At 36.4% G+C, this 12969-nt stretch overlaps 1 protein-coding gene across 4 annotated transcripts in view; it reads left to right on the top strand.

The window, feature by feature from the left end:
- anos1 (anosmin 1) overlaps positions 1-12969 on the top strand; it is a 105028-nt gene that overhangs the window by 15083 nt on the left and 76976 nt on the right. For 3 of the 4 annotated variants that reach the window (XR_012385713.1, XR_012385714.1, XM_073913340.1), the window contains exon 2: positions 9090-9137. The exons of the other annotated variant lie outside the window; for it this stretch is intronic. Coding sequence is in view for 1 of the 3 variants with exons in the window: in XM_073913340.1 (XP_073769441.1) it covers positions 9090-9137 (48 nt within the window). In the remaining 2 variants the exon portion in view is untranslated. The remainder of the gene's footprint in view (positions 1-9089; positions 9138-12969) is intronic. 4 annotated transcript variants of the gene reach the window in all.

The raw sequence follows: 12969 nt of genomic DNA on the forward strand, positions 1-12969 counted from the left end.
CTTTGTTGATTATGTAACACCATTCTTGTTGTTGGAAAATGTAATCCATACCTATTCCCAAACCCAACCACAACTGTCAATTATTCCCAAAATCAGAGGTGAATAATAGTTGGATAACAATCCTGCAAAAGTGCATAAACCCAGCATAAGCCTAAAGTTAACATAAACAGTAAACATATGCCTTCATTCTGATTGGCTTATTAGAATGTTTTTCCAGGATCAACAGAGATGGTAATCCAGGAAAAGGTCCTACTTGGTGGAATTAGGTCAGTGGTGCTGGTGTATTTGGAGCTGTGTAGTGTTTTTGTTTATTTATTCATTCATTCATTGTTCATCTATTCAACTATATGTCCATCTATTCTTTCCTCATTCTGTTTTACATCTATCAATCCATTGTTTTTCCATCAATCCATCATCCATCTATTTTGTTTAGTCCTTCTGTCCATCTTTTAGTCATCCATCCATTGTTTATTTTTTAATTTTTTATCCTTTTGTCCATCCATCCATCCATTTTTTCCATCATTATGTGTTCATCCATCCATCCGTTTAACATCCATTATTTTCTAATAATTCTATTCAATGTTTTTATCCTTCCATCCATCCAAAACTGTTAGACATGTATTGAAATGCTATATTTAAAATCAAAAGGTCGCTTTCGTCAATTCATTATTATTCATACATTGTTTTAGACATACTAGACAATTTCACTATCCTTGGTGTGAATATTGGTACCGTTCATGAGTGATTTTGCTGCCATTAAATTAAATTTGTATGTTATTTTGACAATTGAAATCCAGCAATACCAATAAATGTGCCTTTATATATTAGGGCAGGGGTCTCAAACTCTAGGTGAGGGAATGGAAGTTTTGAGTGAGTTCCCCCACTTTTTTCCCTAGGACTTCAATAAGTCAAAGTACAGGTCTAGACTTAATGATGATCATCTTCAAGCCATACTGAGGGTCTCAACTGCTTCCGCTCTAAAGCCAAATGTGGTTCAGATTTGTGAGAAGCGCTGTCAAGTCTCTGGCAGCAAGGAGTAGGCAAAAGATGCCATGTTCAGAAGAACTGTTCATAATCTTCATCAATGTTCTATTAATGTTCAGGACACCTTATGTTCAGAAGAAATAATTAAAACTGGTGTCAATACTTTTGCACAAAGATGATATATGGTGATCTGTTGCATCTTGAAGTCGAAAAACTTTTTTTCTTTAGTGCAGAATAGACTGTAGAGTTATGGCTGAATGATGAACAACACTTGTCTATGAAATGAGAGCCGTATGGACTGGATTTACCCAAAAAGGCTGTGTTGAGAGTGAGTTGTATGCTGGTGTCTTTGGAGCTGTGCTGTATTTTAATTCATTCATTCATTCATTGTTTATCCATCCCTTCAACTATATGTCCATCTATTCTTTCCTCATTCTGTTTTCCATCTATCAATCCATTGTTTTTTTCCATCAGTCCATCATCCATCTATTTAATTGAGTCTATTTTTTTATCCATCAGTTAACCATTTATCCATTTTTATATTAATTATTCCACCATTTCATCCATCATCAGTTCATACATACATTTTTTATCCATCCATCTGTAATTTTACTTCAATTCTATCCAATATTTTTATCTTTCCATCTATCCAAAAACTACTAGACATTTATTGAAATGCTCTATTTAAAAAAAAAAGTTACTTATTTATACATTGTTTTAGACATACTAGACTATTTCACTATTCTTAGTGGGAATATTGGTCCCATTTATGAGTGATTTTGCTGCCATTAAATCAATAAAAATGTTTAAATTTGATTTTATTTTGACAATTGAAATCCAGCAATACCAATAAATGTGCCTTTATATATTAGGGTGTGAATACTTTTGCACAAAGATGATATATGGTGATCTGTTGCACATTAAAGACTGAAACTCTTCTGTAGTGCAGAATAGACTGTAGAGTTATTGCTGAATGATGAACAACACTTGTCAATGAAATGAGAGACGTATGGAGTGGATTTACCCCAAAATGGCTGTGTGCTGAGAGCGAGTTGTATGCTGCTGTATTTGGAGCTGTGCTGTGTTTTAGTTTATTTATTCATTCATTCATTCATTGTTTATCCATCTATTCAACTATATGTCCATCTATTCTTTCCTCATTCTGTTTTACATCTATCAATCCATTGTTTTTTCAATCAATCCATCATCATCCATCTATTTTCTTTAGTCCCTCTGTCCATCCATTGTTTACTCATTCTTTTTTATCCTTTTGTCCATATATTCATTCATCCATCCATTACTTTGTTTTCATCCATCTGTAATTTTAATTGAATTATTTTCAATATTTTTTAATAGTCATAATAGACAATTTCACTATGCTTAGTTTGAATATTGGTCCTAATTATATATTTTTTCTGCCATTAAATCAATATAAATGATCAAATTTGTGTTATTTTGACAATTGATATCCAGCAATACCAATAAATGTGCCTGTATATATTAGGGTGTGAATACTTTTGCACAAAGATGATATTTGGGGGTCTGTTGCAACTTAAATACTGAAAACTCTTCTGTAGTGCAGAGTAGACTATAGAGTTATGACTAAATGATGAACAACACTTGTCTATGAAATCAGAGACGTACGGAGTGGATTTAGCCAAAAAAGGCTGTGTGTTGAGAGCGGAGTTGTATTCTGGTGTATTCGGAGCTGTGCTGTGTTAAACACTTGCCCAGAGCAGCAGCAGCGCTCTGATTAAAGCATCTGAACAATGTAAATAAAACGCAGAAGAAGAGCTAAACGCAGAAGAATGTGAGAAAGAATAGTTCAAAGCACAGACTGTCATGTCCAGACCACGGGTTCATCCAAAAACAGAGTTAAACCACCTGCCAGAGAGCAGACGTGCCCTCACTGTGGCCCCACACTTAAACATCCCACAACTCCAGATGGGCGCGGAGACGCTTTTTAACACACTAAATGTGCCAACTGGAAAAGTTATTTGGATTGAGATGGAGATTTGAGATCTTGTGTCAATCAAACTCCAAAATAAAATGTGAAGCAGCCTTTCATTTGTGTTCATTGAATTCTCAAGCAGGAATGTGCAATAAACTTATCATGGTTCATCATTATGTTCATCCACTCAACCAAACATTTGTTCATCCATCCATCCATCCATCCATCCATCCATCCATCCATCCATCCATCCATCCATCCATCCATCCATCCATCCATCCATCCATAAGCTATTCATCTAGTTCAGTGTTTCCTCTAGGATTTTTTCCAGCTGTGGCGGCTGGCCTTTTTTACACACATCTACAAATCACCTGTAGCATTATTTCAATGATAAATGTCTTTAGCGCAGTATTAAGTCGAGATTGAATTTATGTAATTGCCTACAAGCATGCAAATCTCTTTGCTCGCGCGCCGATTTCCTCCGCATCACGTACCTGTCAGTCAGCCAGTCAGTCAGGCAGTCAGCACGTAACCTTAAAGGGTTAAACAAATGACGCACAGCACTACTACGGTTACAGAGAAGTTCACGCTGTTATAATTTACTTACCTTTTAATCAGTCTTGGTGCGATTATCACTCGCTATTAAAAAAAAAACACAAAAAAAAAAACACGAATGAATGTTTTGAATGTGAAGCTGTGATGTAGCCGTGGCGGGATCAATTTTGGGGTGGCGCCCCGCCATGGAAGAATGAATGTAGCGGACACCATGTAGTGTTTTAATCATCCATCCATCCATCCCTGCATAAACTATTCATCTATTGTTTTATTCATTCATCCATCCATTCATCCAGTGTTTTATTTATTCATCCATCCATCCAGCCAGCCATGCATCTAGTATCTTTCATTAATTCATTCATCTAGCCATGCATATAGTGTTTTATTCGTTCATTCATTAATCCAGCGATACATCTAGTGATTCATTCATTCATTCATTCATTTATTCATTCATTCATTCATTCATTCATCTATCCAGCCATACTTCTAGTGTTTCAGTCATTCATTTTTTTCATTCATTCATCAATCTAGCCCATTTATTTATATATTCAGTCATGCATCTAGTGTTTAATTAATTAATTGATTCATTCATTCCGTAATTCATTAATTCACCCTAGCCATGCATCTAGTGTTTTTTTTCATTCATTTATCCATCTATCCATCTAGTGTTTTATTCATTCATCCATTCATGCATCCATCTAGCTATACATCTAGTGTTTTATTCATTCATCCAACCATCCATCTATCCAGCAATGCATCTAGTGTTTTATTCATCCATCCATCCCTCCATACAGTGTTTTTTTTTTGTTCATTCAACCAGGCATCCAGTGTTTTATTAATTTGTTCATCCATCCAGATATGTATCTAGTGTTAATTATTTATTAATTAATTCATTTTTCCAGTCATGCATCTAGTGTCTCATTCATTCATTCATTCATTCATTCATTCATTCATTCATTCAGCTATGTATCTAGTGTTTAATTAATTAAATCATCCTTCTAGCTAAGTATCTAGTGTTGTATTCATTCATTCATCCATTTAGCTGTGTCTAGTGTTTAATTAATTTATTCATTTATCCTTCTAGCCATTCATCTAGTGTTTCATTTCATCCATGCATCCATCCATCCATACACCCACCCATTCATCTGTTTTATTAATTATTTTTTTATTCATTCATCCACCCATGCATTTAGTGTTTTATTCATTCATTTTTTATCCATTCATCCACCCATGCACCTAGTGTTTTATCCATCCATCCATCCATCCATCCATCCATCCATCCATCCATCCATCCATCCATCCATCCATCCATCCATCCATCCATCCATCCATCCATCCATCCATCCATCCATCCATCCATCCATCCATCCATCCAATTATCCATCCATCCATCCAATAAATCCAATTTAGTTTTTGTGCATCTCCTCTATCCTCAAATGTTGTCCTCTCCGTGTAGATGCGCTTTTGTTCCTCTGTTGTGAACAGATAAGAGCGTCTGCTAGACAAACACACATCATGTACAGTAGTTTATCGGGTTCTATGTGGATGAGTTTCCTGGATGGATTACTGTTGATCCCTCAGTGATGCTTCTGCACACTGATAGTAAATCTGCGATCGTGAAAACTCAAGGCTTAAAGAGTCCAGGAATACCCCGCTCTGTGGAGTAAGCCGGGGTTAAAGTGCTGACCTATAATTATCAGTGTAAGGTCAGTGAAACAGCTGGGTCAACATCCCACTGAGGGTCAGAGATGCAGGATGAGTCTCCATCAGTCCGTCTGTCAGCGGCGGCTGGAGTTATAGCAGCTTTAAGACCAGTGCTGAGGGGTAATGACTTACAGAGGAACCAGCTACTGGAATTAAATACTGATCCACTCCTAAAGTAGAAGATCACTACTATTATTATTATATATACAGCTAAAGTAAAATCATTCGCTCTCCTGTGAATTTTTTGTTTGTCAAATATTTCCCAAATGATGTTGAGCAGATTCAGGAAATGTTCACAGTGTTTCCTCTATTTTTTCTTTTGGAGAAAGGCTTATTTGTTTTATTTCGGCTGGAATAAAAGCAGTTTTTAATTGTTTTGAGTCAATATTATTCACCCCTTCAGCAATATTAGTGTTGGATTGTCTCCAGAACAAACCACTGTTATACAATCACTTGCCTAATTGCCCTGGTTAACCTAATTTAGCTTTTAAATGTCCATCTCATTATTATTATTTACCATTTTTGTGTGTATTAGATGTTAAGTGTTGGTATTATTATTGTATTAGGTGTGTTAATTGTGTTACATGTGGAGCACCACACATGTCAGAATGGGGATTAAAGCTTTAATCTAAAACGTACTGCTCATGCTTAGGTCATTATTTGTGTTTCAGCACACTCAGTCAGTAATTCTCTTTCTGATTCTGATTTAATGACAGTTTCCTAATGTTCTTCCCTTAAATACTGTATAAAAACTCAACTGTTCTGTATATTTTCATCTGTTCATCCATTATTTCCTCATTCTGTTGGCCATGCATCAATCCATAGTTTTTGTCCGTCCTTCCGTCAATCCATCCACACATTCACCCGTCCATAGTTTGCTTTTCATCCATCGTTTAATGTTCATCTATCTGTCTTTCGTTTAATGTTCATCCATCCGTCCACAGTTTAATTATCTTCCATCCGTCCATTGTTTAAAGTTTGTTCCATCTATCCTTTACTTTTTATTCATCTGTTCACTGTTTAATTTTCATCCATCTGTCCATTGTTTAATTTTCATCCATCCCTCCATCATTTACTTTTCATTTATCTGTCCATCTGTCCATCCATGGTTTAATTTTCATCCATCTTTTACTCTTCATCCATCAGTTTATCATTTTAATTTTCATCCATCCATCCATTGTTTAATTGTTGTCCATTCCTCCATTGTTTACTTTTCATCCATCCGTTTATCGTTTACTTTCCATTCATCCGTCCATTGTTTAATTTTCGTCCATCTGTCCATCCTTTACTTTTCATTCATCCATCATTTAATTTTCATCCATCCATCCATTCTTTACTTTTCATCCATCCATTTATTATTTTGATTTTCATCCATCCATTCATCCCTCAATTGTTTACTTTTCATCTGTCCACCATTCAATGTTTTTTACCTATCTGTCTATCCATCCATACTTCCATTCTATAAATCTGTTTGTCCATCCATCCATCCATCCATCCATCCATCCATCCATCCATCCATTCCAGTTGTTTTTATCCTTCTTTCCTTCCTTTCGTTCACTGTTTTTTATCCATCCATCCGTCCGTCCATCCATCCATCCATCCATCCTTTTATTTGTCCATCTATCCATCCATCCGTCCATCCATCCAGGCTTTGTGAAAGAGTCATGATTCTGATGATTTATTGTAATATAAAGCCTCTGTAGCTCATAAAGTGAAGAGTTCATAAAGATGATCCAGTCAAACCCATCATTCATCCATCATTTAATTTTCATTAATCCATCCATTCTTTACTTTTCATCCATCCATTCATCCCTCCATTGTTTACTTTTCATCTGTCCACCATTCAATGTTTTTTTACCCATCTGTCTATCCATCCATACTTCCATTCTGTAAATCTGTTTGTCCATCCATCCATCCATCCATCCATCCATTCCAGGTTTTTTTATTCTTCTTTCCTTCCTTTCGTTCACTGTTTTTCATCCATCCATCCCTCCGTCCATCCATCCATCCATCCATCGTTTTATTTGTCCATCCATCCATCCATCCATCCATCCATCCTAGCTTTTTTTATCCGTCTGTCCGTCCGTCCATCCTTCCTTCCTTAATTCCTCTCTTTCGTTCACTGTTTTTTATCCATCCATCCATCCAGGCTTTGTGAAAGAGTCATGATTCTGATGATTTATTGTAATATAAAGCCTCTGTAGCTCATAAAGTGAAGAGTTCATAAAGATGATCCAGTCAAACCCATCATTCATCCATCATTTAATTTTCATTAATCCATCCATTCTTTACTTTTCATCCATCCATTCATCCCTCCATTGTTTACTTTTCATCTGTCCACCATTCAATGTTTTTTTACCCATCTGTCTATCCATCCATACTTCCATTCTGTAAATCTGTTTGTCCATCCATCCATCCATCCATCCATTCCAGGTTTTTTTATTCTTCTTTCCTTCCTTTCGTTCACTGTTTTTCATCCATCCATCCCTCCGTCCATCCATCCATCCATCCATCGTTTTATTTGTCCATCCATCCATCCATCCATCCATCCATCCTAGCTTTTTTTATCCGTCTGTCCGTCCGTCCATCCTTCCTTCCTTAATTCCTCTCTTTCGTTCACTGTTTTTTATCCATCCATCCATCCAGGCTTTGTGAAAGAGTCATGATTCTGATGATTCATTGTAATATAAAGCCTCTGTAGCTCATAAAGTGAAGAGTTCATAAAGATGATCCAGTCAAACCCTTCTGCTCTAGATAATGCTCTACCCCAGATGCTTTACTGTCAGATACTGTGCACACACACACACAGAGAGATGCACAGTACAGGTTTCATTCATCGCTTCATGCCATGGGTTCACATGTTCTGCATTTTCTGCATCTGCTATCTGCTGTGTTTCTCTTTGAAGCTGCTGACCATTATCCTTGACATGGAGTTCACAACACCCCGCGGCCCTGGACACAAAATTAAGTCTTTTAATGATAACTCATTTCCCAAGGTTTCACGGGGAATTTCCACTGGATTACATTGTTCCTCAGTCCTTTGAACTTGACATTGAACTTAAGCAGACTTTTGGTTTGCGGAGCCGTGAAGTTTGAACAAAGCCTCAGTTCTCATTTCAGACTGCTCTTAATGGAGCCAATGCATCTTTAAATCAGTGCTTCGTACACTGTAAGAAAATGCTGCCTTCCACACAGTTCATTTGTGTTGGGATAACCTGAAGGAACTCATTAGTTTTTTTACAAATTGAAGTGGTTTGAAAATAAATTAATTAAGTTGTCCAAAAAAAGCTCAATAATTGGGTTGTTTCATTTATTCATACATTTTGCTTTGGTTTAGTCACTATTTCAACAGTCGCCACAGTGGAATGAACCACCAACTACCACCAACTATTACAGAATATGTTTTACACAGCGAATGCCCTTTCTGCTGCAACCCAGTACTGGGAAACAGTCATTCACACACGCATACACACACACTCATACACTATGGTGAATTTAGTTGATCAGTTCCCCTATAGCTCATGTGTTTGGACTGTGGGTCAAACCGGAGCACCCGGAGGAAACCCACACCAACACGGGGAGAACATGCAAACTCCACACAGAAACACCAACTGACCCAGCTGAGACTCAAACCAGCGACCTTCTTGCTGTGAGGCCACAGTGCTATCCACTGAGCCACAGTGCGAATAAATGAATGAATGTCCTGTCGGCATGTTATTTGGGTGGACCTTGCTTTTCTGGTTCATGCTTATTTATGTATATGGAAAAATAACTAAAGGAAATATCATTATTGGTGGACAAAAGTTCTGTGCATCCATGGTGTTCTGAATTGAATGTGTCGCACGTGTTTTTGGATGATTTGCAGTGGTTTATTGTGTCTCTTTTCTCTTTTCAGAGCAATGGATCATTGGTGTGGTGTGAGAATCACAAGCAGTGCTCAAAGGTAAACCTGTGGATCTCTTGAAAACATTTGACTGCAGGAGAATATGGGAAAGTGTGGGAGATGATAAAAGAATGGGAAAACAGGTGTGGGAGAAATACTAAAATATCAAACATGTATTATTATATCTACTTAATACAAAATAAATACCAACCTTTAACATCTTTACCTTTTCCCTCTGAACATTACGGTAACACTTTATATTGATGGTCCAATTGGGTATTAGTAGTCTGTCTGCTTAATGTCTGCTGATTCTGCTCCTTCAACAGACATTTAACTGACTATAGGAAACTTTGCAAGCATATATTAAAGGTGCAGCAGGTGATTGTCTTCAGAAACGTGTGCTGTTGTGCTGGTTGGAAGTCTCTTCACAGTCCAATAGTGATGATTAATGTAATTGAGCTAAATGTGTTTGTATGGATTTTTATACAAAAATGTCATAAATAAATATTGTCAGGCTGACATCTCCCATAACACCGATAAATAGGCCCACACGGAATCTGCGGTGCAGAATTCAGCAGATTTCCGCAGATTTTTAGCCCATCATTAATTCTGTTTATTTACTTGAGTAAATGTGTGTAAATCTATATTTATTCAGTTTTTAAATTAATTACAGTAATATTATTGACTAATATGTAAATGTTCATCTGCTTTATGCACAGTGCAGTTTGTACAGTAATATTTTCTGTGTTTTAGTAGAGATATTATACGAGAGACTTCTTTGTTTATCAAATAAAGTGAATCTAATTGGATTTGCATTTTAAACATTAAATAAAAGTTTAAAAGGTATTACTTTTTCTTCCACATATTAAGGTTTTAGTTATGATACTCCCAAAATCATTCAGCAGAAATCTGCAGATTTTTACCAAAATTCTCAGCAGAAATAGCAAAAAACGTCCGCAGATTCCGTCTGACCCTGCAAATAAGTAGCTCAAACTCTGTCAACAAATGCAGATTCGGACTTCTGCACATCTCTGTTCACGCAGATCCGCCATTACACGGGGAGAGCATGCAAACTCCACACAGAAATGCACACTTGCTGTGAGGCCACAGTGCTAACAGCTGAGCCACCGTGCCGCCCTTTAGCAGTGCAAGGAATATAAAATGTTTATCATCATCATTTTCTTTTCGGCTTATATTCCCTTTATTAATCCGAGGTCGCAACAGCGGAATGAACCACCAATTTATCCAGCACGTTTTATGCAGCGGATGCCCTTCCAGATGCAACCCATTTCTGGGAAACATCCACACACACCCATTCACACTCATACACTACAGACAATTTAGCCCACCCAATTCACCTGTACCAAATGTCTTTGGACTGTCGGGGAAAACGGAGCACCTGATGGAAACCCACGCGAATGCAGGGAGAACATGCAAACTCCACACAGAAACGCTTACTGACCCAGCTGAGGCTCAAACCAGCAACCTTCTTGAGGTTCCTCTTGACTACCTACTGCGCCACCGCGACGCCATAAAATGTTTATGTTTTATTTTATTATTTCCACACCATAATCAGATGCAGCACATGTTGTATTCAAGTCATTCCTGTGTGCATGTGATGCACGATTGGTGGTTTACTTTAGTAGCAGTAATTTGCAGTATAAAAGCAATCAGAGAATATAAAGGTTGTAGAAAGTTTAAAAAGGTAAGGGTAAAGCATTAAAAACTTCAGTGCAAGGTAAGTGAGATGCAGTAGATGTCGTGTTTAAGTAATTCCCCCGTGTGTGAATGTGATGCACGCTCTGCGGTTTACTATGGTAACAGTAATATTGAGTCTCTGCAGGGTCTGTCGGTGGAGACGCGTCCCGTGTTGATTCATTACACACAGACAGGAACACAGTGTGATATGATGAGCTCATGCATGACTCTGTTCACACTACACTGCGTACACCGAGACTTCATTCAAGATGTGCGAAAACATCAGGATGAAGGAAACCGAAGGAGCCTTTTCACTGTAAATGATGTGTGATGCGCTTTTGCATTACATTTACATTGCATTTACTTTAGGGTTTTGTGGAACTTCTCTTGTGTAAAGTTAAAATTGCGAGGTATAATGTTAGATATAAACTCACAATTCTGAGAAATCCCAACTTTGTAGTTCACAATTGCAACTTTTGTCTCGCAATTTTGGCTTTCATCTCGCAATTGTGACTATAACTCGCAATTGCAACTTTTATCTCGCAATTTTGACTTCCAATTTGTAATTGCAACTTTTGATCTCACAGTTCTGGCCATATAACTTGCAATGGCAACTTTTATCTTGCAGTTCTGACTTTATTGCAATTGCCGCTTTTTATCTCGCAATTTTAACCTTATAACTTGCTATTGCAACTTTTTATCTCAAAATTCTGACTTTCATCTTGCAATTGAAACTTTTTAAATTGCAACTCTGACTTCATAACTCACATTTACAACATTTATCTGAGAAAGACATTCATTTCAGACGTATGAAAACATAATGAGGATAAAGGGGACTGAAACAACACTGGCTTTTCACTTTGATGATGTGTAATGTGCATTTGCATTACATATACATTAGGGAGTTTAGATTTGTAGAACTTTATAGAAGCCCGTTTTCACCACTAAAGAAAATAAAAAGGATATTGCAACTTTTTAAACCAGAATTCTACTATTTTTTTTTCTCAGAATTGTGAGATTTTCTTGTGTAAACTTGAAATTGCGAATTATAAAGTTCAATATAAACTCACAACTCTGAGAGATAAATTAGAGAAACTTTTTATTTTTATTGTGACTAACTTGCCATGGCAACTTTTTGTCTTACGATTCTGACATTATAACTCGCAATTGTAACTTTTATCTCACAGTTTTGACTTTCATGTTGTAATAGCAACTTTTTAATCTCACAGTTCTGACCTTATTACAATTGCAACTTTCATCTCGCAATTCTGACCTTATAACTCACAATTGCTGCTTTTTATCTCGCAATTTTAACCGTATAACTCGCTATTGCAACTTTTTATCTCACAATTCTGACTTTAAAACTTGCAATTGCAACCTTTAACTTACAATTCTGACTTTATAACTTGAAATTGCTATTTTTATCTCGCAATTCTGACTTTAAAACTCACAACTGCAACTTTTTAATCTTGCAATTCTGACTTTTAACTTGCATTTACAACATTTATCTGAGAAAGACATTCATTTTAGACGTGTGAAAACATGAGGATGAACATGATCCCTTTTAATGTGGTGTGCATTTGCATTACATTACAGTACATTCACTTTAGGTAATTTACATTTGTAGAATTTTGTAGAAGCCGTTTTCATTAAAGAACATTTACAGGATATTGCAACTTTTTAAACCAGAATTAAATTTTTTTTTCTTAGAATTGTGAGATTCTCTTTATAACTCCCAACTGCAAATTTTTCTCTAAATCTTTACCTTTTGAGATGTGTGAAACCTTAAGCTATACTCTGAAGGAGAGTAAACAGCGCCTGCTTTTCACTTTAAGAGAGTTTTGATTTTATTATTTCTTTATTTGAAGCTGGGTTTTATGCAAGATTATATCCACCACTGATGAAGAATCAGAATAATAAAAGTCTCAGAGTTGTGTGATGTTAACAGGCAACTGAGCTATAAAGTTGGATGTTGTATTTGGACTTTTAATTCCACCACTAAAGAAAATGAAAGCTTAATGCAGTTTTTTATATTAGATATAAACTCAAAATTGCAGGTTATAAAGTTAGTCAACTCAAAATTCAGAAAGATAATTAGAAGTCTGTGATTAGTAGTCGCAACTGTGAGAATGTTGACTGTATATCTTGCAATTCTGAAAAATGAAGTCAGAATTTTGATATTAAAATTCATAAT

The sequence above is a fragment of the Danio rerio genome, chromosome 9 (genome assembly GCF_049306965.1).
Source record: "Danio rerio strain Tuebingen ecotype United States chromosome 9, GRCz12tu, whole genome shotgun sequence".
NCBI classification, from domain to species: Eukaryota; Metazoa; Chordata; class Actinopteri; order Cypriniformes; family Danionidae; genus Danio; species Danio rerio.